Source organism: Alligator sinensis, unplaced genomic scaffold, assembly GCF_000455745.1.
Source record: "Alligator sinensis unplaced genomic scaffold, ASM45574v1 scaffold689_1, whole genome shotgun sequence".
Classification (NCBI taxonomy): Eukaryota; Metazoa; Chordata; order Crocodylia; family Alligatoridae; genus Alligator; species Alligator sinensis.
In genome coordinates, this window is record NW_005842816.1 from 501661 (window position 1) to 528185 (window position 26525).

At 42.7% G+C, this 26525-nt stretch overlaps 1 protein-coding gene across 1 annotated transcript; it reads right to left on the reverse strand.

Annotated features, from left to right (window-relative positions):
• Positions 1–1686: 1686 nt before the first annotated feature.
• On the reverse strand, positions 1687–26458 carry LOC102386379 (myosin regulatory light chain 2B, cardiac muscle isoform). The gene is made up of 7 exons (XM_006035284.3): positions 26305–26458; positions 18560–18649; positions 16030–16105; positions 14480–14584; positions 9521–9599; positions 2962–3010; positions 1687–2270 (listed from the first exon to the last, which is right to left on the reverse strand). Exons 1-7 carry the CDS (start codon positions 26305–26307, stop codon positions 2172–2174), a joined length of 501 nt encoding a protein of 166 aa, XP_006035346.1. The 5' UTR covers positions 26308–26458; the 3' UTR covers positions 1687–2171.
• Between the last annotated feature and the right edge of the window lie 67 nt (positions 26459–26525).

The following is a 26525-nucleotide window of genomic DNA, read 5'->3' on the forward strand; positions in this document are numbered from 1 at the left end:
TAATGGCAAAAAGATTGTTCTGTTGATATAACTGTCTGCACTAGGACTTTTGCTGGAACGCGTTACGTCAGTTATCTCTTGGCATTGTAAATCTCTCGGCGTTGCTGACAGCTTTTGCTACTTGGGTTCTACAATGAGCAGGAATCCTGACCTTCAGACTGAACTGACTAACAGAACTGGAAAAGCTGCTAAGCATTTCCGGCTATTACAGAAACATGCATGGAATAACGGCAAACTATCAGCTAAGGTGAAGATGCGAATCTCCGAGACTTGAGCGCTCTCATCCCTGCTTTATGGTTAAGAAACATGGACTATGTATACTAGGCACATCAGGAGACTGAACAGCTTCCATGTGAGATGTCTGTGCAAGATTCTAAAAATAAAGTGGGAAGACAAAATGCCAAACTCAGAAGTGATGGAGCAAGCAGCAATGACGCACTTAGAAACTACTATCAAGAAGAGGAGGTTGTGATGGCTCGGCTACGTCAGGAGAATGGGAGGAGACCATATCCCCAAGAATATTTTTTATAGCAAGATATGAGATGGCTCTAGAAAGCAGGGCCACCCTCTATGGTGGTACCACAACTTGTACAAAAAAGGTTTAAAGTAATTCAACATCAGCGTAGAAAACTTGGAGGAATGCACAGAATCTCATCCAATCTGGAGGAAACGTCTGGCACTGGGTGCAGATGAAGTGACTTTGATTCAGGAGATGGAAGCAAAGCGAGAAAGAAGAAAGCATCGTGCTGTAAACTTGGACTCAAACTCTAACCCCACATGGATCCATGAAACTTGTAGCAAGCTGTGTTGTTATTGAATTGGGTTTGTTAGTCACAAGCGGATCCATCAGGCACCTGACTAGACCTCTTACGCCTACATCATGATCCAGAGGATCAACTGTTGCCTATATATATGTCAGTTATGGGTGAGAAAAAAATATCACACCCGTGCTAACTTAGCTATGCCAGGAAATATTAAGCACAGGTTCTGTCCCTTAAGTGGGAACAGAACCTGACCCTCCCCTGAACCTTACTCTTACAGACTGTGATAGAAATAGAAACGGATGGATAGTTATCTATACTCACTGCTGGTATGAACACACCAAAAAACAACATATGGTGGAAAGAGAATCCACTTTCATTTGCTTTAAGATTGCAAGCACAGGTTTTCTTTGGTAGTCCTATCCTTCCTACTTCTCAGCAGAGAAAAGCTTGCTTAGTACTGCAGTGTGCATTGAACACATTCAGCTCTGACAAATCTAAATATAAGAAATGGTGACCTGTTTTATAAAATGTACTATACTTGGGTTATGATGATGAGAAGGGAGTGTGGCTTAGAAACACAGAATTTCAGTGAAACTCATAAGATGTGGCTTCTGTTCCCAGCTCTGCTACTAACCTACTGAGTGACCTTTCTGTCCCTCCCTTTCCTCATCTTTAAAATGGGGTAACAAAGCTGTTTCCTTTGTAAAGTACTTTGAGATCTATTGATGAAAAGTGCTACATAAGAACTTTCCCTCACACAATAAAGGTGTCTCTGAAAGCAGCAATTCATCTTGTGATTGTTTCCAATTGCATCTATTTAAAAATAAGAAAAATAAGTTACGACATTATTCTATTTTACTAATGCAAATAGGTCAATTACTTAGAAGATTGACCAAGTCCCCAAGACAAAGAAGGCATGTTGCATTTTCACGAAAATGGTTTTTTTTTTTATTTACACACTTGATGTTAGGAGCTGTGAAATGGAACAGAATTCTATTTACAAAATGTTTTTTCTGATGCTGGAAGCTAGAGCATTTCTCAATTAGCTCAGGGAGCAAATATATAAAAGACAAGAGGTTAAGCAATACCACAGTGCCCAATGGACCATCTGGTGAACATTAGAACTGTCAATAAATCATGAAAGCACCAGTTCATCAAGAAAATTCCATTTCAAACCACGGACAGGGAAAAAAAGGATGGGGAAAAAAAACTCACAAAATTAGTATTTTCAGCTGTTATAAAAACAGGAGCATTAAATAACTTTAATCTAATTTCAGTTGTTTTATTGGTTCTCTTCTGATGCCCACATGGCTTCACATGTTGAATGTTTAGCCCTTTGTCTTCCATACAAAAGCGCCACAAACTAAGTTAGCTGTTAGGTCTCTTCATAGGAGAGGCTCATCTCCTTTAGTCCTTCTCCTCACCATGGGTGATAACATAACAGAGGTTCTTATAATCAAGATTACCAGAGACATCTGGGGGAAAAGCAGCAAACATCTGGCCGACCTGCAAAACAAACAGGAAATAAGCATTGCAAATGCAGGCCTGTAGGACAGGAACTTGTACTGATCTCCATATGAATTCTAACCCAATTCAGCTGCTCTGCAGCTTCATCCATTGCCCACTGTGGAAGTTTTTCCATTGACTAAGTCTTGAAGCAGGAGTCACGGCATTGTTAGTTAACCCATTGCTATTGGAGCCCCCTGAACCAAAAGAACTCTAATGCAAATCCACGGAGAAGTCTATTCCACCGTTGCCTTTCAATTAACAAACTCCTGTCTAAATGCAGACCAGTTCACGTAACCCAGGCTCAACCCCATGCAAAGTATGACATCAGCTAGATCACTGCCCTACAACCAAGCAGATCAGTTCAGAAATTACTCCCAATTCCAACCAAAGCAACTCTCATAGAAATAACCTAACGCCACGCCCAACAGAACCCCAATAAATTATTTCTAAGCTCCTAGCAGGCCAAAACATCTGGATACAGGCTGGTCTGACACCCACATGAAAACCTAGGGAATGTACTTGATTCTGATTTAGAAGCTCTTCAGATGCAGCAATTTATATTGCTCCTAATTGCCACAGTTGATCCAATCAGGTTAGATTCAAACTATATTCTTACATGCAAGAAGGGGCAAAAAGTCTCTTACTGAACAGCAGTTAGAGATAAATTGAAATTCTCATTCATACTTACCTCTTCTTTACTGAAACGGTCTGCTTGTGTCATAAGCATTTCTTTGATGCTGTTCAAATAAAATAAAATAACCTGATTAACTGGTGATAACAGCACATGAACATTCAGACTCCAAAATTGTTCCTGAAGCTGCATTGGAGAAAACTCATGTGGCTGCATAAATTAGGGTGTTTAGTCCTCATATATATATTATAAGAGATTCACAATGGGCCCCCATCAATGTCACCAAGTGGTTCTACCATGTCATGTAGCATTTTGTAAAGGTTTGAAATGATTTAAGGTTATCACTAGATTTGTAATACTCAGTTTTGCATGCCTATCTTAATGTAAAAGTATGAGGTTGTACTTTGTGTTTAAAAGCATGTATAACTTAGAAACAACAAAAAAGAGAGTATTTTCTGTGAAGTCTGAAGATGGAAGAGAGCATGAAATAAGAAAATGGACATCAGAGAGAACTCCAATGGCTACTCAAAATCATCATCACACTAGCCTTTTATTTGCAGGTAGTCCTCCTGAGAGGAGATTGTGAAAGGCACAAGTCCTGCTGTATTTCGCAATAAACTCATGTGATGTGGAGCTATTGAAATTTAACAGACTTTTACCTCATGTACAGAGTGCTTCCTACACAGTAATGTCAAAGAGACCATTCTTTGGTCCAGAACCTCAGCTGTTATCCATACCTACAGCTCTTCTGTTGGGATAACTTTGTTAGGTAGGCACACGATTTATTGAAACTCCTAGATTTGGAGAATTGAAAACCAAAAGGAACCAGTATCTACGATGAAATCTTTCATATCAAAGGGTCTTGTTATAGCTTACACTGAGCCACAAAATGTTGATCAGTGTTAGTGTCAGCTCAAGCTTGGAGCAGTCACACTTCCAGCCAGCAGTGGCCCTGAGGACTGAAAGGTAAGAAACCTCCCCACTCCCATTTCTGGCTTCCCCCTTCCCCTCCAGGCTCCCCCAGTTCCTCCCACCCCTGGGGCTCCCCCTCCCCACCTCCCTTGTGGCTACACAGTGTCTGTCCTGGGGGGAGCAGGCAGGAAAGCTGCTGGGCTGCTGCTCTGCTCCAGACTGTGGCAAGGTGGGCAGGTTAACCCTTCTCTGCCTGCTCCCCCAGGACAGACAGTGCAAGGGGTAGGGGGGGGCAAAGAGCAGGCATCAGGGGTGCTGGGGAGGGTGGAGGGGGAGAGGCAATGGGCCTGATCCAGATCACTGGGAGAGGGGGGCCAGGTGGGGTGTTTACACTAAAGCATAGCTTAGAGTGGCTACACCTTAGTGCAGGGGTGGGCAACGTTTTTGGACAGAGTGCCAAAAACACTGGCAACCTCAACTTGTAAGATGGTGGCATGCCAGGGACGGCTTCTACACTATGGTGGATTTGCCACTTCAACTATTCTGGTTTAGTGAAAATAGTCCCATTTTTTGGTGTGTTGACATGGACAGATTGTTTCCACATTTAATCTTTTCCCACATTTTTTAAAGTAGGAGAGTAGTAATTTAAGGTGGGTCTTTTTGTTGTTCTTACCAAAAATAATTATGCCCTGTTAGAAAATACTAAATCTATATAAAATAGATTACAAGCTAATAGGTGTGGGTTACGATCAGATATATGTAAACTTTTTGAAACACCTATTATAAAAAGATTTCCGTTCCGCTTTGTATTTTTTGAAAATGGACAGTTTGGTGGTTGGGTAGGGTGACCATGTTATTTTTAAGGAAATCTGGGACATTACTCCCCTGCTGATCCCTGCCCCAGGCAGGAGGAGTGATGCCCAGCCCAGCCCACCCCACCTCAGACACTGCTCAGGAGAGCACCAAAGGGCACCAAAATACAAGTTTGCCCAGGACACCACACACACACACACACACACACACACACACACACACACACACACACACACACACGCGCGCGCAGCCCACCCTCACAGCAGCGCTCTCCCTCTGCCCTGCCCTGGCCGATCCCTGCCCCAGGCAAGATAAGTGGTACCCAGGCTAGCCCGCCCCCCACCTCCAGCCACTGCTCAAGAGGAGCAGGGTGGACAGTTTGGGTGGGTTAGCACCAATCCAGGATTTTTGTTTCCATTTTCACCAACCAGCCAGGATATTGGGACACCCTATGAAATCTGGGACTGTCCCAGGCAAGCCAGGACATATGGTCACCCTCTGGTTGGGGGCAGGTGGGGCTCTTTAAAGTGTCATTAGTGTCACTAGTTTAAAAGCAAAATTAGTGTCATTAGTGTCATTAGTTTAAAAGTAAAATCTTTTTAAAACAAATCAGAATGTCTTTACTGTAGAAATCTATCTGCATGAGAACTGCTTTACTGACATACAAAAACTGGCCAAGCATCTTAAGTCTGGAACCTGCACTACCAGCAAACCTGCACTTTGCACCAGTATAGTAAAACGATCACCTCTGATCCTTCTATGGTAAAACAACCCTGCCATGAGTGAAACAAGCTAGACCACAGCTAACCTCCTCATACCTCGGGCTAATATCAGTATGCCTGTAGAAATCTGCTGTCTAGGCATAGCCCATTTTGAATAAGAAGGATGTACACTTCTGAGTATGTATGTCCTTGGTGTTAAGTCCCCACATATGGAAACATAAGTGAGAAATGAAGTTTCTGGATAACAGCTGGGACCTAACAAGGGAACAAAATAGTGAAAATGTTCACACAAGATTGTTCTAGAAATATTTTCCACTCTTAGATACAGCTTTAGTTACATTACAATATATTTCCGGTTCTTTTCCCATGCCCTTTATTTAGCAAAGGCAGATGAAAACTTTCTTCATTACTAGTAATCACATTGCTGTTTTTGTCTTAACCAGATCATTTGTTAAGTTGTCATAGTTTTGAAGTGGAATTTACAAATGATCTGCTGTTGCATGAACTAGCAAAATAGTTCTCATATAAATAAATTGATTATCAGATATATATGGTCTAGAACAAATAGCATTAGCGAAATGTAAATAGGAAACCAAAGAGCTTGATGAATGGAAAGAAGCGCTTAAAATACTTGTGTCAAGAATCACAAAGAAACTTCATTTTGCACAGGCTTGAATTAGTAGATCTAGGTGCTGTGTGTCTTCTTTTCACACAGTTAAAGTGTTTTTGGAAAGAAAAAAAGATCAAATGTCTAATTATAATCTTTTGATGCATCGCCCGGCAAGCTGTGGCACACTCACAAGGAAGACGGACTGAGTTAAGGACCTATCCACATTTTCCGTTATTTATTTTATAGGGAAATGAGCACTCACAATTTCCAAAACTAGAAGCCATGCAGTTTTTTTTTCGGTTTTTTTCGTTTTTTTTCTTTTCTTTTTCTTTCTTTTTTTTTTCTTTCTTTTTTGCTTTGCATACTATTTATTTCTGAAATAAAATAAAATAAAAATCAAAGCCTTCTGGCAACTTTACAGAAACCAGTCCCCATTTGCCTTGATGTGGGACATGAGATGGTATTTGTCCCGGCCAATATCAACTGCTTCTAGTATTAAAAATATTTTGGTTGCTGCTTTGATTTTCAAATAATTTCAGAAAACTACCTTGGAAATCCATAGGGCAATTTGATTCTTAACAGAGATTGCCCCTCACACAATGAAGTCTGGGGAAAAACAGTTTATGTGAGTGCTGCTCTGTATCACGGTTGTGGGAACATCACCAGTTTAGCCAACTGAATTGCTAAAGGGCCAAAATAAATTTGACCTAGGGCCAGATCTTCAGTTGGTGCAAATCAACAAAGATTTCTTGACTTCAGTATTGGAGGCAGTTGATATTGGCCTGACTCACTTATCCAATGAATGGCATTTGAGACTGAGTCATCTGACTTTTCCAAAAGCTGTGCCAGTTTACTCCAACTGATGATCTGGCCCCCCAAGTATTTTCTTTCTTTGACATCATTGTATAGGAGGGAGTGTGTGTGTGTGTGTGGTATAAAGATGTGGAGAAACAAAATTGGTCATAGAATTTGGAAGTCAGTTGCAAACTCCTGGAGCTTTTGGAAAGGTTAGAAGACTCCATCCCAATTGCTGTTGGATGGATGAAGTGAGTCATTTCCAGACAAGAGGTGAAAACACGCAGGAGGAAAGGACATAAAAATCCCCAGATGGATTTAGCCGCTATGAGCATAAAAATAAATTCTGATTATAAGGTTAACGTGGCTGGTTTGGGGGGGGATCCATTCTAGTATGTTTTATATGGAGAGAGATTATTTATTAACATTAAATCTCATATTGACTATGGCTGGATGAGCCACTGTAAAAAATATTGCGAAATCTTCTAATGTCTAAAACTTGGAAGCATATGAATAGAAGTTAAACCTCAAAGACATTCACAGAATTGATTTAATGGTTTGTTCTGTAATGATCAACATTACCCTCGGGTCTAATAAGTAAATATAATGCTCTGCTGTGGTGATGAACTAAAACAACTGTCTGATGCTAGCCATGCAGTTGGGGGGGAGGGAAGGTTGACCTTTTGCATCAATGGAGAAAACCAAACATTTTGTGCTCTCTTCTACATCTTGGAATGCGATTCTAATTCAGCTCAGCCTCCAACGGGCTTCACTGAGACCTTGCCACAGCCAAACAACGTGGGACTGGGCACCAGTTGGTGAAATGCAGATTCTGTATTCAATGCATTGTTAGAGACAGCGGAGGGAAATGGAACATTACATGGTCCTGGTGTCATATGAAAGTTGCGTTTCATGGTTATGATTTCACTACTGGGTGATCCAGCCTATCGGCAACAGGATAAATTATACTCTGATTTTTAGTCACTTCTGATAGCTCTCTCTTATAGCCCAGCAGAGAGCTGTTCCAAAGTTGTCTGGGTAATATTAGCCTAGAAACAAGCATGAGGGCTGTTAACTCCTGTTTTTCTTCTGACTGTGGAGAGGATTGTCTCTTACTTTATTTTTACATTACTTAGTACAGTGATTCTCAATCAGGATGCTGGGGCACCCTGGGGTGCTGTGAGATCCTTTGAAGCCTGCCCCAGGGAGTATGAGGAGATAAGTAGATAAGGGTCTCCCTTTCTTGATACTCCCCTGCTCCCACTGTCCAGCCCCTCTGCAAAGAGGTAAGCATCATAATAAATGAATTAGTTTTTGAAAAAGTGTGCCGCTTAATTTGCAAAGGTCACAGAGACTTGCCTTGAGCCTAAAAAAGTTGAGGACCACTGACTTAGTACAAGGCTTTGATGCCCCAAGTTCCAGTATGATAGCAATATGTCATAGTAATGGAAGGAGACTTTCTATATTAACTTAATTTTTTAAACTTTCTTCTACACTCCATCAATGATACCAATTATAATTCAGAAACCTGTTACAGACTAAACACAGACAGCACAGAGTCTGGTAATGTCATAAACTACTTGCAGATCACTCATATTATGACAGAATTTAAAGAATCCCTTGATGCAGTAGCAGAGTTACCTTTTAGTTTAGTTTGGGGTGCTTGATTTGACCTGCCACCAGCAGCATTGCATACTGCAAAGCAACAGGGGCAGCTGACCAGCTTGTGTCCCAGGTAACTGTACTGCTCCCTCTGCCCCAGAACCAACTTCAGCCTTGATGCACATATAACTTTATAGCACATGGGTTCTTGAGCAGTAAGTACTTTTTATAAGGTGGGTGTTGTAAAAGGTATTTGAACTGTCTGCTGTAAAGTGAATATCTAGGTCCTGATTCATCAAGATAGGTAAGCATATGCCTAACTTCTTCCTGCATGTGCCCCAATTGAAGTCCCAGGTCAGAGCTCCTTAACTATTTCCTCTCATACAAAATCAGTCACTTCTTGAATCTGATTCTCATTTACCCTAATGCTCCTTTTTATCATTCTCGCTGCATAAATGGGCTATTAAGTGTGTATAATTAACAGCTACTTGAAAGCTCTTACATTGGTGTAAAGCAGCCACAGTGCAAATGAGAATCGGACCCTACATCTTTATATATAAAGCTCAGTTTTGGAAGCTGTGTTTCTAATAATAAAAATACTAATAGTAATAATATTTGATTAGGCTTCCACTGTATCCACTGGGGACCAGGAAAGCTAGAGCAAATCATCATTTAGGAGCCGAGGGTTCGAATGGTAAACATTTAACAAGGAAACTTCCTTTCTCTACAGCCATCTCCCTTTATTAATTAGACTGATCCCTCTATTTTTAAAAGAGAACTAGCCTCCCCCTTCAAGTCAAGACCTTTCTGGGAGTTAGGCACCAGACATTCATTTTAATTTTACATGTGGAGTTAATCTACAAAGAGTCATGTGTTGATTTATATCCAGACCTTGAAAAAAGGCTATCTAATGGCCTGCATGTGATTATATTTCCGTTCCCTTCTGAGATGTCCAAAGACAATAACATCTCTTTTTGGGGGGGCTGCAAGTACAAGTATACAATAGTTTAGTCTTTTGACTCTGCCTTACAAAGCTACACACTTTTCTGCCTGCCAGCTTCTTTGCCTCTTCAGATGCTACAAAATATAGTACTTCACATGCCTTTAAACTTTCCTTTAAGCAGTGCAATTATTAAAAAAAAAGGATTTGAAATAAACTTACTAGTCTGCCTTTATGTGGCCTTTTCCTTCTGGGTCAAAAATCTTAAAAGCATTCAGAATGGTCTCTTCTGGGTCTGTGCCTAAAAATAAATTAAATATAATTTAGTCGTCCATGTGTGTGTTTGTGTAGCTACCTAAAATTTGTTAAATAATTGCATTAATTTAAAAACACAGGAAAAAATGGAGAACTCTGCAGTTGTAGGCTGGAAGACAAAGGTTTCTTGAGTCGGCAGCATTTGTCATGTCAGATAAACAATGAAGGTGAATAGTTCAATGTTCAGAAGCTTAAAAATAATAGCTCATATCTATTCTGTGTCTGCAGGAGAGAAAACTTCCAGGAACTGGTCTCCAATATCAGTACCCAGAGGATTAGTGGCTTTCAGAAATGAAAATATAACAAACTGTTTCCCCGACTGGGTTCCTTTAATCTTGTACTGTACGTTTCTTGTAAAAACACTTTTTGATGTTTCTTATTCCTCACTATATAGGGAAGAGGTTATTTCCCTCACAAAAGGAAATGGAGCTAGTCACAAAACCAAAATGTCAATGTAATACAATGGAAACAAGATGATCAATGTATAATAGTGATTTGCACTTACGTTCTGTAGAGTGCTTCCCTTGGAGGATCTCAAAGCACCCTACATCTCACACCTACATGGCTGAGGAGTAGATATGCATGACTTACAGGAGGAGGAGCATCAAGGCACAAGACCAGGATCTAGGAGATTTGGTCTTGGTTCTAAGATCAGCGAAAGACTTTCTGCTTGACCTTGAACAAGTCATTTATGGTCTGTCCACATTGTCCCCAAGGTGAATCCAAGAGCACCAAATGGAAGCACTCTGCCCCACCTCCCCCTCCTCCCGCCTACTCGCTCCCTCTTAGCATGCACCAGAGCCAGAAATTAGACAGTGCAGCTGCCTTAGCACAGTTTACTTGGCCAGAGAACAAGCCAAGCAACACTTAAAAGACAGAGAGCTGGAGAGGTTCTGGGTAAAGCTTAGGGATGCACTGAGCCACTGCTGCATTTCTAGGGTCTGGCATGAGCTGAATAGGGGCAAAAGGGTAGAACGTGGTGTTCCTCAACTTCTCCAGAAGCAGTGTAGGCATGCCCTTAGTCTCTCAGCCCCTCAGTCCCCATCTGTGAAATAGAAATAATATCCCTTACCCTCCCACACTGTTGTTCTGTCTCATCTACTGAGACTGAAAGCATTTTGGGTCAGGAATTCTTTTTCACTGCGTGTATGCATAGCACTGAGCACAATGGGCCCTGCTCCCTGGTTGAGACCCTGAGTGACACCACAGTACAAGTCATTCTAAATAGTAATAATAAGGAATCTGTTTTACAAACAACCGAACTGAATCACAAAGGCTTTGAGTCTTCAAAGTATAACTGAAGGCACAGACAGAAGTGACAATTTTTGCCCAATCTAGCCCCTGAAAGTGTTTTATAGCCATGACCAAACAGAAGTGCACGGCTGAAGAATACCTAACAGGTCCTGATCCTAAAAAAATTTGAACCCTCATCGCCTGAGGGTTCAGATGAAGATGCTACAGAATGAACTAGGGGTTTTCAGCTAGTGCTGGACATGGGGGAGTGGGGGCAGGGGGCCTCCAATCCACCCACCCCGCCCTCCAGCACCAGCTGGGGAACTCCCAGAACAAGATCCCTTCCCTCCCTTTCCCCCTCCCATTCTGAAAGCAGTGCCAGGGCTGCAAGGAGGGGAGGGGCATTGCTAGGGGAGAGTAGCTGCAGGCTTGCAGCTGCTTTAAACAGAAGGTGGATTCCCCAACCCCAGGACCCAACAACAAACTTCTCTTGGGTCCCAGAGATCATTGTAACTCACAGTGCTTCCTGCAAAGCACCATGAGTTACAATGGGGAGCTGCTCTTCTGTCTGTAGCTGATAATAGTTTCTGTGAGTAGCAATGTCACTGTCACTGTCACACAACATGACAGAGACAGAAGCAGGATTAGAACCTAGGGATTCTGTTTCTCGGCTGCTTGTTCTATGTATTAATCATGCCTCTAGACCACCCCCAGAGAGGTTTGTTTTCTTCAAAAATTTCAAAAGAACTTTTAATACATGGAGGTGCAGCATCAGAACAACTAGAGTGTTTAATGATCTAAGGACCAGTGGGTCTTTTCCTAAGCCTTTCCACCACTGGACATGCGTATTCTTCTACCAATTTCTGGATGTTCATTTCAAACAATAGTGATTACGTGCTCAAGATAATGAGTGTTTTGATTGTCCCATGTGGCAAAACTTCTCACAGCTCCAAGGAGGGGGTTGCATCTTAAGCAGTCACCACTGTGTGGGGGATTTTTTTTTTTTTGTTCTACATTTTCTACTCTGTCGTATCCTTGGACTTTGGCTTTGAAGAGAAGCAATGCAGCAGGCATTCTTTATTGATTAGCTGGTAAATAAAGTGGTTTCTTTGATGTGCGGCATCTCTGTTTTCTGTACAAATTGTATTATTCTGACTCCCTGTAGAAACAGCTCCATGTGGTTGGCATTAACATAAACTGAGTTTTGTTAGCTGTTCATCTGGCATCATAATATCAATATACAAAGCTAAAGCTTGTCTCAAAAATCCCAGCTTCCCCTTTATGACAGAAATCAATTATAGCACAACAAATTTTACTTAGAAAGCACCTTTCACCAAACTCTCTGAGTGGTACTTAGCTAATAAAAAGTGTTGCAAAATTGCCATATCCACTTCCTCCAGCCCTTTCTCCCTTTATAATTGCACTACAAAGACTCTTCATCCCAATTAGTTTTGATTGGGAATGTGCAGTCTTTTGGCTCTGCTTATTTTGCATGACAAACCCAACCAGAAGGGCATGACAAGCACAGCTGTGATTTTCCCTTCCACAAATGGAAAAAAAAAAGCTCTCCTGCTAATAGCCAACAGTAAACCTGCAGACAAGAGGGGCATGCTTCACCCATTTACCTTCCTGTGCTGGCTCCATTTTCATGCCACACAGTTGGCAGGACTCAAATCCCACCAGGCATCAGCGATTGTGTGAAGCAGAGGGGAGAAAAGGAAATAGGAAGAGGGGCGTTTTGCCATGCTCTGTGTGATCACAGACATCATGAATGGGCAGCCCCGGCTACACTAGTGCACTCCAGAAGGATGAATCAAAATACCCAGTGTGCCCCAGAAAAACCACTATGAACGAGGCTGAGTTTTACCTTCTAAGGTCTTGCCAACACAGGAGAGTGCAAAATGGCACCAAGAGTGGCAAATACAAAGGTACCACTTTGACAGATACAATAGGCAGACAGATGTCCCCTGACTCCTACTCTACTGCCTCATCCATCCTTTTTTCCCTCCAAGTAATACTTACCAACTTTTCAAGCATGACATGTTTTTGAGACTGTTTGCAGATAGATAGATAGATAGATAGATAGATACTATCTTAACAGATATTACTAGTTTTCCTAACTGCCAGTCTTAGACTTCACCACTTTGCATTCCAAGTACAAGAAGCCCTTCTTTGAGATTTTCTTCACTAATAAAAACTCATTAATACAGCAGTTTTAAAATAAACATAAAATCTGACTTTTTAAAAATCCCCATATAATTTTTCTGTGCACAGGAAAAGATGGAGACAGAGAATGAATAAGTGTGCATCGAGTCACAATCTTTTCTAGAAGGTGCTTGGATAGTGGAACAGGAAGGAGAGAACAAACAGAATTATTTGGATCTAAAGGGCAATACTTTCTCTTGGGGAGACACCATCTTTGCCATAGGCTCTCTTCTGCATGCAATACAATGTAAGAGACAAAACTACATTTCTGACTTCCAATTAGAAACCTATGGCTGAGCCAAGTCTTTGTTCTGATGAAGTCAGTGGCAAACCTTCCATTGATGTCTGTCAGCCTTAGGCTTGGTTACTGGTCATTAAGCCACAGAGAAAATGAAGCACGGTCACATAGCTAAGATATTCTGGCATTCAGTTTTTAGCTCTACCACTGATTCACTGTGTCACATAAGATAAGTTGCATAGCCTTTGTCTACCCTGCAATCCAGAGGTATAATTGTACTTCATGTAGGCATGCCTCAGGTTGCTTTAAACCCGCTAGCTGGAGGTTAGCATGGGCTGCAAAACCTGCCCCGGACCCTGAAGAAATACCCAGGCTACACTGAGTTCCTTGCTGCCGTGGACCCACTGGTATCAGGTGTCAAGCTAGCGAATTTAAAGCAATAATAGGTACACCAATATTACAGTGTAGACCAAGGATCAGCAACGTTTTTGGGCAGACTGCCAACCTCGACTTGTAAGATGTTGGAGTGCCAGGGGCGGATGGTGAGGGAGCCATGAGGGGCCTGATTCTTGTTGTGGAAGTGCAGCCCTGGCCCCTTCCCTGCTGTCTGCCCTGAGGTGCATGTGTGCCCACTGCCAGCAACAAGCTGGGCTGGGTCTCTGTGGACCCTGGTGTAGCCACTTACATTCTCCTGGCTGCCTGCCACAGACGGCCCAGGCTCTGGGCAGGCCTCTGCCATCTGCCATGGAGCCCAGGCTGCTCATAGCAGGCATCAGGGAGGCTGCAAGCGGCTACACTGGGGCACACCATGGAGCTCCAACCCAGCACATCGCCAGCAGCAGGTGTACACACAGCTCAAGGAGCACAGCAGGGAAGGAGCTGGGGCTGCACTGCCACAACAAGAAGCAGCCCCTGCGTGGCTCCCCTGCTGTCTGCCCTGAGGTATGCATGCCAAGCAAAATGCCTTTGCATGCCACACTCTGGCATGCATGCCAGGGGGTTGCCTACCCCTAGTGCAGACTTGTCTTTAACATCTCTGTGGCTCAGTTCCAGGTCTGCAGACGGAGAAAATTCCTCCCTATCTCATAGGGGTGTTCTAAAGATTGGTTAATTAATGATTGCAAGCTGATGAGATATTGCAGTCATGAGATTTATTGTTAGATATCTTCCAAACACCCCAAAGAACTCACCTTTCAGTTTTTCACCAAACATGGTAAGGAAGACAGTGAAGTTAATGGGGCCTGGTGCCTCCTTCACCATATCTTCTAGCTCTTCATTCTTGACATTCAAGCGACCTGCAGTAGCAGAGATTGTCATAACACATTTCTTTCAAAATGTCATTCCCACTCAGGTCCTCCCACAGTGGTCCTCAGGGTTCAGTGCAACATTGTGAATAACATGGCAAGACACAACTTGAAAAGACAGGGTGAGGTTCCTAAACCAGAGAGAGAGTTGGGTACAGGATTAAAGGGTGGAAGAAGGAATTGGAGGGAAAAATAAAAGGCCACTGGTGGCCAAAACAGGGGGTCATTTCAGCAGACACATTTTCAACTCAGATGAAACACTGGCCCCATTTAAATCAAATGCCCCAACTCCAATTAATTGCAGCGGGGCCAGGATTTCACCCTTGAGCCTTTTGCAATATTACCCAGACTGAGATGGTTTTCATTTTACACCAAGAATGGCAAAATCCCCATGATAACCCTGGCTGTTCCTCTCCGTTCTGCAAGCTATTGACTAGTGGTCGGATTCTAAGGACCCGAGCCTGAGGAGCACCTTCCTATATGCCCATTCTCAATGATTTTGGGGGAGACGGGGAGGTTCTTTCTGCATCAATAAGGAGATCAGAATTTGACCTTAAGAAATAAATATTTCAGGCTAACAATAGGCAAAGGTCAAACTTTCCAAACCTCATTGTCATTACGAAGATCTGGGGAGTTGCTGCTCTTTGTTCAGACCCTTCTGCAGTCTGATTCCACCTCAAGGAATACTAAACATTGTTATCACACTCCTCTTTAGGAGATGCCAATGGCCAAAGCCCAAGCACCTATACTTCTGCTGAAGTCTCCAACACTTCAACTGAGAAGCGGCTACAGGTCTGAGCGTTCTGCCCTTTCATTGCCTGGGAAAATCATATTTCTGCTGCCCAATGCTGTAGGGCTTCTGACGTGCTGTTACTTACAGCATGGAAGGGGCCTTTCTTAACCTCATGACATGCACATTCCAGCCTGGCTCAGAGCATGGAGGCATGAACCCTCGCATGAAGCTCCCACTTTGGTGTGGGAGGGCTGGCAGATGGTCCATGACAGGAACATTAATTGGTAGATATGACATGACTCCTAGATGAAAAAGGTGCTGCTTGGGAAACGCAGAGACAAATACGAATCAGACACGCCTGGCACAGACCTCTACTTGGGTGGGCTGAAGGGAAAGATCAGTCCCTTTGGAGAGGATGCTAGCTGAGCCACTCCATAACACCCACCAATGAATCCCCACAACGGCCCTCTCTTGCTTCTCAATGGAGGCTGCTCAGTGCTTCCAAGCTGGAGGGAAATAGCCAAGAGAGCAGCTAGCAGCCATGGAGAAGGAGGATCAAAATGAGCAGGTTTGGCAGGTTTTCCCTTTGGCTCTCTTAGCTTCATGCATATCTTACGATTCACCCAGCTCTAATTTTAATATAATCCTCCCCTATTTGCTTGAAATTGCATTTAGATGCCTTTTGGTTACTTATTTATTTTACCTAGTGCTGCAAACGTATCTCTCAGGTCTGCTTTGTCAATAAAGCCATCTCTGTTCTGATCCATGATGGTAAAAGCCTATTGAAGGGAAACAAGGGCATTATGTTACTATTGTCCAACAGCGAGGCAATCCCAGAAATCCAACGATGTGACATTCTAGTCACACTTTGATGGGGAATATTTAACTTTCCCTTTTTAATACACACCATACAGCAATATTGTGCATTACTTACTTTCAACACATTGATGTATCTTGGCAAGAGGCTTAATTAAACTCACCCAAACTTCTCCTTACTAAATTAACACTCAGCACAGCGTGTAGTTGGGCTGAGGCCAATGCTGTCAGCTACCATTCGAGCCTTAACCCATGAAAGCTTGGATAATGGAGGCTCGAGCCACAGTCCCCACTGTGGGATTTGTGTCCCTGTCTATATCTCATTGCACTTTTCAGCTATAACAGTGTTGAGGAATTAATTACTGTGAGGAAAGATCAAGTTTTGCAGGGCCTTAGAATGAAACTTCATATGGGGGAGGAGAAGAAAGACATGACAGTCGAGTAAGAAAATCCAGAAATCTAGATTCCATTGTGCTATTTATTTAACCAAGGTTTGTTGCCCTTTCCAACATGCAGTGTCCTTCAGGCTGTGGTCTAATTGTTCTCTGTGCGACCTCAGAGGGTTGACCTTAAAATACCTCCCGTCAGGCAAGACTCGACACTGTGTGGAAAATACATTTGTTGTTTTGTAGTTTTCAGCCAATACGCTATTTCTGAACTCTAACCCCTGCCCTCTTTATCTACCCACCCACCTACCTACCTACCTACCTACAATGGTCACAGTTTAAAAGTTTCTTCCAATTTGCAAAGTACTTCCTGGGAATTACTATGTGGAATATTAATAGAACCAGTAATCTCACTCTCTCTCTCTATATATAGATCTATATATATATATATAGAGAGAGAGAGAGAGAGATTACTCTATATATCTATATATAGAGATATATATATCGATATATATACACACCTATCTATCATGCCCATCATAACAGTGTATCTTTGCCATCACCAGACGTCATCTTGCTTAATGCCACACATGGATTATAATGAAAGGTACTATGTTCACTTCCTATAACTTGCATGATTTGTGCTCTCCTGCTCTGTGGGGTACAACCCCTTACATGATCTGGTTTTAACATCACAGGTTTATACAATCAGAGTTCAGTTTTGTATGATATTTCAATATGCCCAAGCTGCAGTTTGTCCATGTGATTATTTGCAAATTTCTTAATATTTGAATTGTGCTCCCACTTACCCCTAAAGTTAAATCTAACCCCTCCACACTGTTTTCACTCCTGTTCATGGGCTTACTTCTAGTGGATGACTAAGTCTCATCAAGATTTGATTTTTACTTAAGATAGTTCATGAAAGTGGCATTTTTACCAGCTTTTGTTTATGGGGTCATGGCCCTAGCAGTCACCCTCAGAGAAAAGAAAACTGGAAGTTTGTTGTGGTGCCAAAGAGAGCTAGAAGAACTGCTAGGAACTTCCCATTAAGAAGTCAACAATGTCCATGAATTTTCTTTGGTCACATTCACAAACTTCATGGTAGGTTTTTAAGAGTTATTCATGTTTTGAGTTCTAGTAGTGTGACTCCTCAAAGAAAGTGAATTTTAAAACATCATGCAAAAAACTAAACTGCATATATTAACAGCCCTGAGTGTTTAAAGAAACAATGTAGTGTAGCTTAGCGAACCAACCACAATTAGCAAAGACAGCTCAAAGGGCAAAAACAGAGTTAACAAAAAAGAATAATTATACTGACAAATATATCTGAGGAAATGGCGACACACTCATGAATGAGCAGAAAAAGAATAAACTGACCAACATTTTATTCATTCATTTCTTATGCCCGTTGATTTAAATTCTACACAGGTAAATGACAAAGGAATCGGCAATATCTGATTAATACACAACTTATTTTGACAGAGCCCTCTGGTTAAATTGTATTCTTTTGTAGGTATTAAGAAAGAAGTAAGTTCAGGGTTTCAGGGAGTTTTGGTTTCTGGTTTGTGGTATAAGGACACAGAGAGGCATTTTCGATTGCTATTATGGAACAGTCTGTTAATTAAGGCCCCAGTTCAAGAAAACACCCCTATTCCAGACAACACTAAAACACATCTGTGAAGTTGAGCACATGCACAAATGATCTCTGGAATAGGACTAGGCGTAAGCATGTATACAAGTGCTTTCCTGAATAAGTATCCAGTGAATTAGATGGTAATTTGTTTTATTTTGTATTGAGCTTTGGAGGTTTGTAAATAATGTAGAACATGTAGAGCTTGATACAAGAGAAAGAAGGGAAGAAAGAGAGAATTTATAAAACCTCACACGCCAACTAATTTACCAGCCAAAACCATTGGTATAAGTCAGAAAATAACTGTCTTTTATCAGAGCAGATGGAGAATAGACTAATGATTACAAACTAAACCTATGTTGTTAATTAACAGTGATAGCAGGCTGCATAGCGGAACATACCTCTTTAAACTCCTGAATCTGTGTTTGATCAAACATGGAGAATACATTGGAGCCACCTCCTTCTGTCTTCTTCTTTGCCTTTTTTGGAGCCTATAAAACAAATGGAAAGATCACATATATAATAACTCACGTGCTGAACATCCAGGTAAGTCACTGAATGCTTCTTTTACAACAGGCAATAGCAGCACAAGAGGATTGTATCAGGTTTTATTTTCTCCCTTGGTTTTCTTATCAAGGCAGTTGTATAACAAGCATACAAGTGCAGAAAAATGATGCTACAGTTATGAAGCATAGGATGAATTTCTACCAAGGAGGTTTTCTTGCCCCAATGAATTGTTCAGATAATGCAAGCAGCCAGTGAGGGAGCTCCTTATTCTACCTTATTGCCCTGCATGGGCAGGTAGTCAGGCTCCAAATTAAGCCATGTGTGAGGATTTTAATATGGAACTATGAAAGGAAAACAAGCCCTTTCCTACTTTCTCAGAGAAGACTAGATGCCTGACCTGTATGGACCATCACTGAGTGAATCGATTTTCCAGGTGGACAGAATTGGGCCAGGCTGGATCAGGCTGGTGTGGGGGCTGCATGCAGCCAAAGGAGGCCAGCATGGAGTCACAATGGGTCAGTGTGCAGCTGGATCTGGGTGCGCAGGGTTGGGCTGGCATATGGCAGGACTGGGCTGGTACAGGGCCACATCAGACTGGTGCAGGGCTGGATTGGGGTGCACAGAATCAGGCTAATGCATGCCAAGACTGGGTTGGTATAGGGCTGGCCTGTGGGTGGATCTGGATATTAAGGTCCAACCCCATGTGCCAACCCTGTGTGGGATCCTGCAGGGCCAGACAGTTAGGCACCAGTGATCTAGAGTGATCTATTCCCTGTCATACCCGGCCTGGCACCCAACGTCGTTGGTTTAGAGATGCCAAAGGAAAAGTTCCAACTGTTCTGTTTAATAGCTAAACAAACAGAAAGACACCCGCAAAGGCATTTAGGCACATAGGTCCTATTTAGGAGTCTGAACTTCTATAGAAATCCATGGGAGTTAGATGCCTTTAAAATCTGGGCCTATGTAACTTGGCCAAAGTCATGCAGAATGTCACAGAGGAGCTGAATCCAGGGATCCTGTATACCAGACTAGAGCCCTAACTATCGGGCTACCCTTAGTTTTAAATTTGCTCATCACTACTCTTCTGTTTGCATTTTACATAATGGTAACTGAAGAGAAATTCTGATCTGTTTGGGCCATTCAGTGTGACACAGCAGGCAACTCCTCACTTTTCACCTCTCACCCAAACTAGGTTCAAATTCAATTCAGGTCAGACAACCGGGGAATTGTATCTGGGCAAGAACATTTTTCCATCCATTTCTACTGGAAATATGAACTGTTCAATCAGCTTAACTTGCCACTGCAGATTTTGGCATTCAGCCATTCTGCTGGGTTCAAAAATTAGGGCTGTGGCATACCTTCCCCCACATGCACACATTCTAAACTTGCCTCCAAAACCCTGATCAACTAATGGAGAAAGCTTCACTGCAGAACTATGGAAAGAGAGATGGAAAGGTCTGGGGAAAAATAAGGATAAATTGCCACCCAAAGCACAGAAAGAGATGTGAACAAATGGAATGTTTAATGAATGTAGAAATATTGATTTTGGAAAACAAACTGTTTCCTCCTCCTACACATGAAATAAGTGTTATTTTGAGCTGAAATAGGCAGCATTTCCATACAGTATGAGATGCCTGGTGGACTTTGGCATTTCCAGATAGAATGGAAATGCTAGGGACAACCCCGCTTCTTAACAATATATCCAATCTGCAAAGTATCATTGGAAAGTACTGACCATCTATCTAGAAGGAAATGATTGTAGTGTGAGGGGTATAGTTATGGTTGCTCTCTGAATTTTTGGCAGCGCTATTAGATGGCTCTGTTTGGACTTTGAGGCTTAGCAGAGATGACTAATAGTGATCCCATTTATAGACCACCATTAGCCATCTCTGCTCCATATAGAGAAGGCCAGATGTTTAGTTCATTTATGACTTTTTTATTTAATCTGATTCATGCTTCTCTCTTGCAACTAATTTATGTCTCAAAGGTTAGCACTACAATAAAAAGGAGGGGCTAGAATTACCACACCAGCATCCTAATGCTCAAAGCCCTGAGTAAAGTGTGTATTAGGCTTTCCATGGCAAATTCTGGTGGGGTCCCTCTACAGAGGTCCCAGAGCATGAGCACAGGAGGGTGTTGAACCAGGAGATGCAGTTGAATGAGATAATCTGGAAAAGCCAAGAGATATGATGGACAGACAGAAGAAGATCAGCACATGGCTTCTTTAAATGAGGTGAGTGAGTGTAGCAGTACTGTTAAAATAAAGCCTATTTGCCTGCACCTGGGCCATGTCACCCTGTCTCAGCAAACTCTCAATAGGCTTCAAGCCTGACCTCCAGCAATGTGGCCCATTCTATCTTTAGCTCTTCTGATGATACTCGAGGCATGGGTTCCAAAACCTTTTATGATGTGGTCACTTGTGGAATTGGATGGAGCCCACCAAAATATTTCACTCAGGCCCCGAGCAGCTGTCATACGGGAATGACTTTCCATCATTAGTTCTAAATTCAGTCTGTTGGATCTACTGTTCAAAGGATTCTCATCAGCTTCCTGGGCTCTCCACATCCCTCTCCCAGTCCCTTCCCCCTCTCTCTGCCTCAGTTTCCCCACCTGCAAAAGTTGGTAACACTGTCAACCTACCTTTGTTAAGTGCTTTGAGATCAAAAGATGAAAAATGATAGATAAGAATCTGAAGAGCTTTGGGCATCTGTGGCACCGCTCTGCTAAGATACCAAGGCCTCTGACAGCAAAATATGTGGAGGAATGTTGCAGTGACTGAACAGGTCTATTAATTTTCCAGCCTGGGTATATTAATCATCCCAATGTGAAGAACACAACAGTACCCTTTGAAAGCGAATCCACACATCACGTGATTATATCACAAGTACTAGTGCTCTCTTAGTTGGCTTGAGTTTCTAAGGGCCTTTTTCTTATTTTTCTTAGAAGTTTTTAAATAAAACCGGAACATAACAAAACCTGGCCTAGAGACAGCTCAGCTTAGCCAAGGGCTTGCTGTGAGTTGTGTTTCCTTCACTAGGATTCCTTACATTTCTCCTGTCTGGTAGGGTCAGGGAGTCTGAGAGAACAAGGCTAGTATGCTGACACAGAGAGACAGAAACAATGAGTCAGAGTCGCCTCTGCCTCTGTGGGTGCAAGGTAAGAACAGAGATGCATTCAGCATGTGCATGTGTGTGGAGGGGAGGGGGAGCTGTGCGAGAATTTTGTCTGCTTTAAAGGTGACCTACAAAAAAAGGGAGTAAGGACCGAGTTTGCATCTACATGGGTTGCGGGATGGGGTTTGCAGTATCAGGTTTTTAACTTTAAGATAGTCACACCATGTCTACCCTGATAAACTTTACAGCACACTGGAGCCATAATAGGTTTATGATATCAGAGATACCAAGGAAGTGTCACTGGATTATTTGAGAAGACCTTAATTCAGCTTGTTTAAAGCTCCCTGTTTTCATTAAGTTCTAATCAACCTAACACTAGGGTTAAAATTGCTATTTCTGTTAAGGATTGAACAGGAAGTACTCCAACCCCTTTAAAGTTCTAGATCCACTACTCTTGGTTTTCCAAGGGGGTATTTCAGCTAATACAGGGACCACAAATATTGATGTTCTTGATAATGTAAGATAAATGCTGATGAGGAAAAAAAATAATCCAATTTCCTAGGTCTTTTACTGGTTAAAGAAAGGATACCCCCTTCCTTCTCCCCACCTTTGGAACATCACTTATGCAGTGGCTTCAAAAAGCAAATAGTAGAAGAATTTAGCCTACGGGATGTGTGACATGAAAGCCTGACTCCCTGTTGCCTTGGAAGCTCAGGCCCATCAGAGTCAAAGGTCCTCCCATACCTAGCAGCCCATCAGGCTCATGTAGGTAAGGCACACCTGTGTCTGCAGCCCACAAGGGAGCAATGTGGCTAGCATCACAACTGGCCACCTTTGAATCCGCACTGTCCGAATGACTGGGAATCCATGTGCAGCTGGGTTGACTGAGGGAAGCTATCAACACAAGTTGAAAGTGGGACTCTTATTGTGCCAGAAGCTTGAATATGAGACACATTAATTGTTCTGCCACCGTACTTCTGCTTAGGCCTCCACTTTATGAAGCCACCTCAAGGTAAGAGCTGCCCCTTCAGCTCTTGCAGGATGGTTAGCATTTTCTATGTGCTATTTGCCTGAACTGGGCTCATAGACTTGACCCTCTCAGCCCCGCAAACTTCTGGTAAACTTTGAATCCAACTTTTGAATAGAATGCCATGCTCATCCACAGGGTTTCTACATAGGGTGACCATATTACTTTTAAGGAAATCTGGGACACTGCCCCCCCCCCCCCCCCCATATCAATGGTGCTGCTGCAGGCAGAGGCAGGTGGGCAGGGGGCACAGTCTGGCTGGGGGGCAGGGCTGCATGGTGCATGCCTGACCCAGCTTCTCCTGAGCTGTGCTTGCAGGCAGGGAGCAGGATGGGTTGGGCACTGCTCCAGTCCGCCCACCTTGCTCCCACACAGCAGCACCGGTACTTGCACACGCACCTGCCTGACACACCATGCTGCTCTGCCTCCCCTTTGGATTGCGCCGCACAGCCCTGCTCACCTACCTCTGCCTCTGTTTCCAGAACCTTTCACTAACCGGCCAGCACCAACCTACAAAATCCAGGACTGTCCTGGCTAAACTGAGATGTATGGTCTACAGGGCTGGGGAGGTACAGTGCTGAGGTTGCTCTGCTTTGCTTAGATCATTTATTTTGCAAGTGTACCAAGAAGCCGAGGAATGGGCAAGTCACTTTTCTCTTAGCACAGTCTGGATCCTTTCAAAGGCAAGTGAGGAGCTTATGACCCATCAAAGTGCCTGCCTTGCAGTGACCAATCCAGAGGACTAAGCAGCACCAACTGCTCGAAGCGCACAATCTGCATTCCAAACAGGCAGCAGCCTCCAACAATACAATTAAAAACCTACACTATCACAACAGAGAAACACAGATTTTTTTTATTACCCTCTTTGTACTCAGAAGAAAATCCTTCCCTTCTCATCCTCAATCACCATTTTACGCACAGTCCCAGCCTCCCTCCATATCCTTTATCCCTTCTATATCCTAAAGCCCCTTAAACTCCATCCTCTAATACACTCTCTCTTGTCCCCACACAAAGTCCCTTAAACTGCAATAATTTGTCTCTCTCTCATGCCCCCCAAGAGTGCACTGGTTTCCAGCATTTCCACATACTTATAAACCCACAGTATTCACCCTACCACAGTCTGTTCAAACTCTATAGCTCCAAAATGCTCTGCACAGTCTCATTCCCTAACATAGCCACACAGGACACTCTCGGGCACATACATGACCTCCTCTTAAACATATACTAATGGACCCGTGCAAAATGCCCTACATACAAACACACACGTGCATACACATTTCCATAGTAACGCAACGGGCTAGATTCCCCAGCTGGCAGTGTAAATCAGCAATGCTCTATCGAGGTCAGTATATTTTAGTACAGGTGGTACATTCCAGACAGTCTGGCAGGCTGCAAAACACATTTGATCAGAATGCAATCTATTTTTGGGTCCACGATTCCCTTCAGCATACCGAATCTGCTACAAGGTGTCACTGAACTGAATAAACGCAGGAATGTTGTTGGAATATGAAAAAGGCCTCCCCCTCCCCTTCTCTCTCTCTCCATCAGCACCATGCATGTAGAGACATCGCAGACCCAACTTTCCTGAAATTCCCGGGAATTAACTGAGAGCCACAGACACACCGTTCTCAGCGCTCCATCCTGCAGCACTTGTGTGGTCTGCCTCTTGTTAGAAAAATTATCTCGCTGAACCCTGCCATTCTCATTCTCTTCAGCCTTGTATGTCAGATCCTAGTAGCACTGGCTGACTTGTAATTATTTTTTACTATGCTGCTTTGTCTGCACTAATCCTTTGAAAGTAGCTTTACTGAACATCTGAAATATTATGATGCTATAAAACCTCTGTAATATTTATAAATCCCTTAAGACATCATAAAGAGGAAAAAAAACCTTCCCCACAGAGTTCATCTAGCATAATTACATATACATTTCCCTCTGATTAATAAAAAATGATCACTTCCTTATGTAAAGATATTCTCAGCTTTCTTTCATTAAGGCTATTTTTTTCTTTCCATTTTAAATCTGTTTCATGTTTCCCTGCACTATAAGGTACCTCAGAAGATGCTTTCCCAAAACAAAAGACACAGTGAAAAGAACTACCACCGACGGTAGAGCTGGGATTTTGGAGACAGAGTAGAATATTTTACTACGTTCGGAGATATACTGCATTGCGCAATTTGGCTACAGAAAGACTTGCCCTAATTATTCCAGAGTTGCAGGGGATTGTGGGAAAGGAGTCATTTCACCAAATAATGGAGAGAGAAAAATAACCCAGAGAGGCAAAAAAGAAAAACCCCAAGACCCAACACAAGTCACTGGATGAATAGCTGGCTTAGGTTCTAGCAAAGTCAAAGTACAGTTTATATACCCAAGGCCCAAGAAGGAAAACGCAGGACAGATATGATCTCCTCTAGACCACTGGTGACCATGGTTTAGTTGCTGGTGAGGTGTGTAATTGCAGAGCCCAAATTTTTATATTAGCCCTGAACAAGCTGAGACTACAACCTGGTTTTCAGCATGATTTTTAGAAGTTGTTTCAAGTATCGTTTGATCCTGTTCAGAACATGGACTGCGCCACACTTATCACCGGCTTAAAGAGAGCCAGAATTTGAACAATGGTTTACAAAGGGATTTCAAGCAGAGTTCCCTCTCTGGTGTTCTCCACATCCAAATAATTCACAACCTTAGGACACCGTTGGGAAATACTACACAGATAGAGTCTGAAAGAATGCAGGAAAAGGGTGAACAGAAAGAAGCAGAGCCAAGACCTCCAGCTCTTTTTTAATAATACTGTAACAACTCCCATGAAATTGCCCGCGGGAATCCAGAGCCAGATACTCAGACTGTATCTTAGATTAAAACTCTGCCCTTGATCTTTGAAACCACATGGGCTGAGCCAGTCATGCAGAGGTTCCCCTGTAAAAGGTCCTAGGGTCAACATGCTAGTACAAAGCAAGATGCCTTAAGTGAGGCTATGACAGTGTGAGGTGGAGTAGGGACACAACAATTTCTGTAGTTATCCTTACCTCTCCCCTCCATATGTCAATGGCAATGTATTCACAGGGCACTCTCCTTGCAGCAGACCATATACCTTGGGGCTAATCAGCACCAGCAATAACATTAATTGCTGCCCTAGTCCCCACTATGGAACTAGGCTGGGAAACAGACTCCTGGTGAACTCTTCCCCCACTTAGCAAATCCATGCCACCTTGGCAGGATTGTGTCCAGACTACATCCACATCGAGTGCATTTATTAATCTGTACAAAATAGTGCTCTGGGGTTCACAGCTCATCCCTGGCCCTGCCTGTCTCCTCCATCTGAATGTGATTCTGTTTCAGTTTGGGATTTGGTGAGGGTCTGGCACTATTATCCTTGCTCCTGCTAGAATGATCAAGTTGAAAAGAAAGGAAAGGGGCTAAAGTTACAGAAAGGAAAGAAGAAAGGACAAGAAAAAGAAAGAGAGAAAGCAAGACAGGCATGGGAAAAAGTAAATCCTACCATGGTGCTGCTGATCCTTCTGCCCCTCCTGTGCCAACTAGCCAGCCAGCAACACAATGCCAATTGTCTCTTTATATAGTGTCACCGAGGAGTAAAAATATGCCTGCTCCAAGTTTAGACAATAGATGTAAGATTGGAAAAGTGCAGTAATTGGATCCCAATACCATTCCAAGCATCTGTTCCACGCAGGGCTTTTGCTTTCACAGAAATAATGCAGTAGA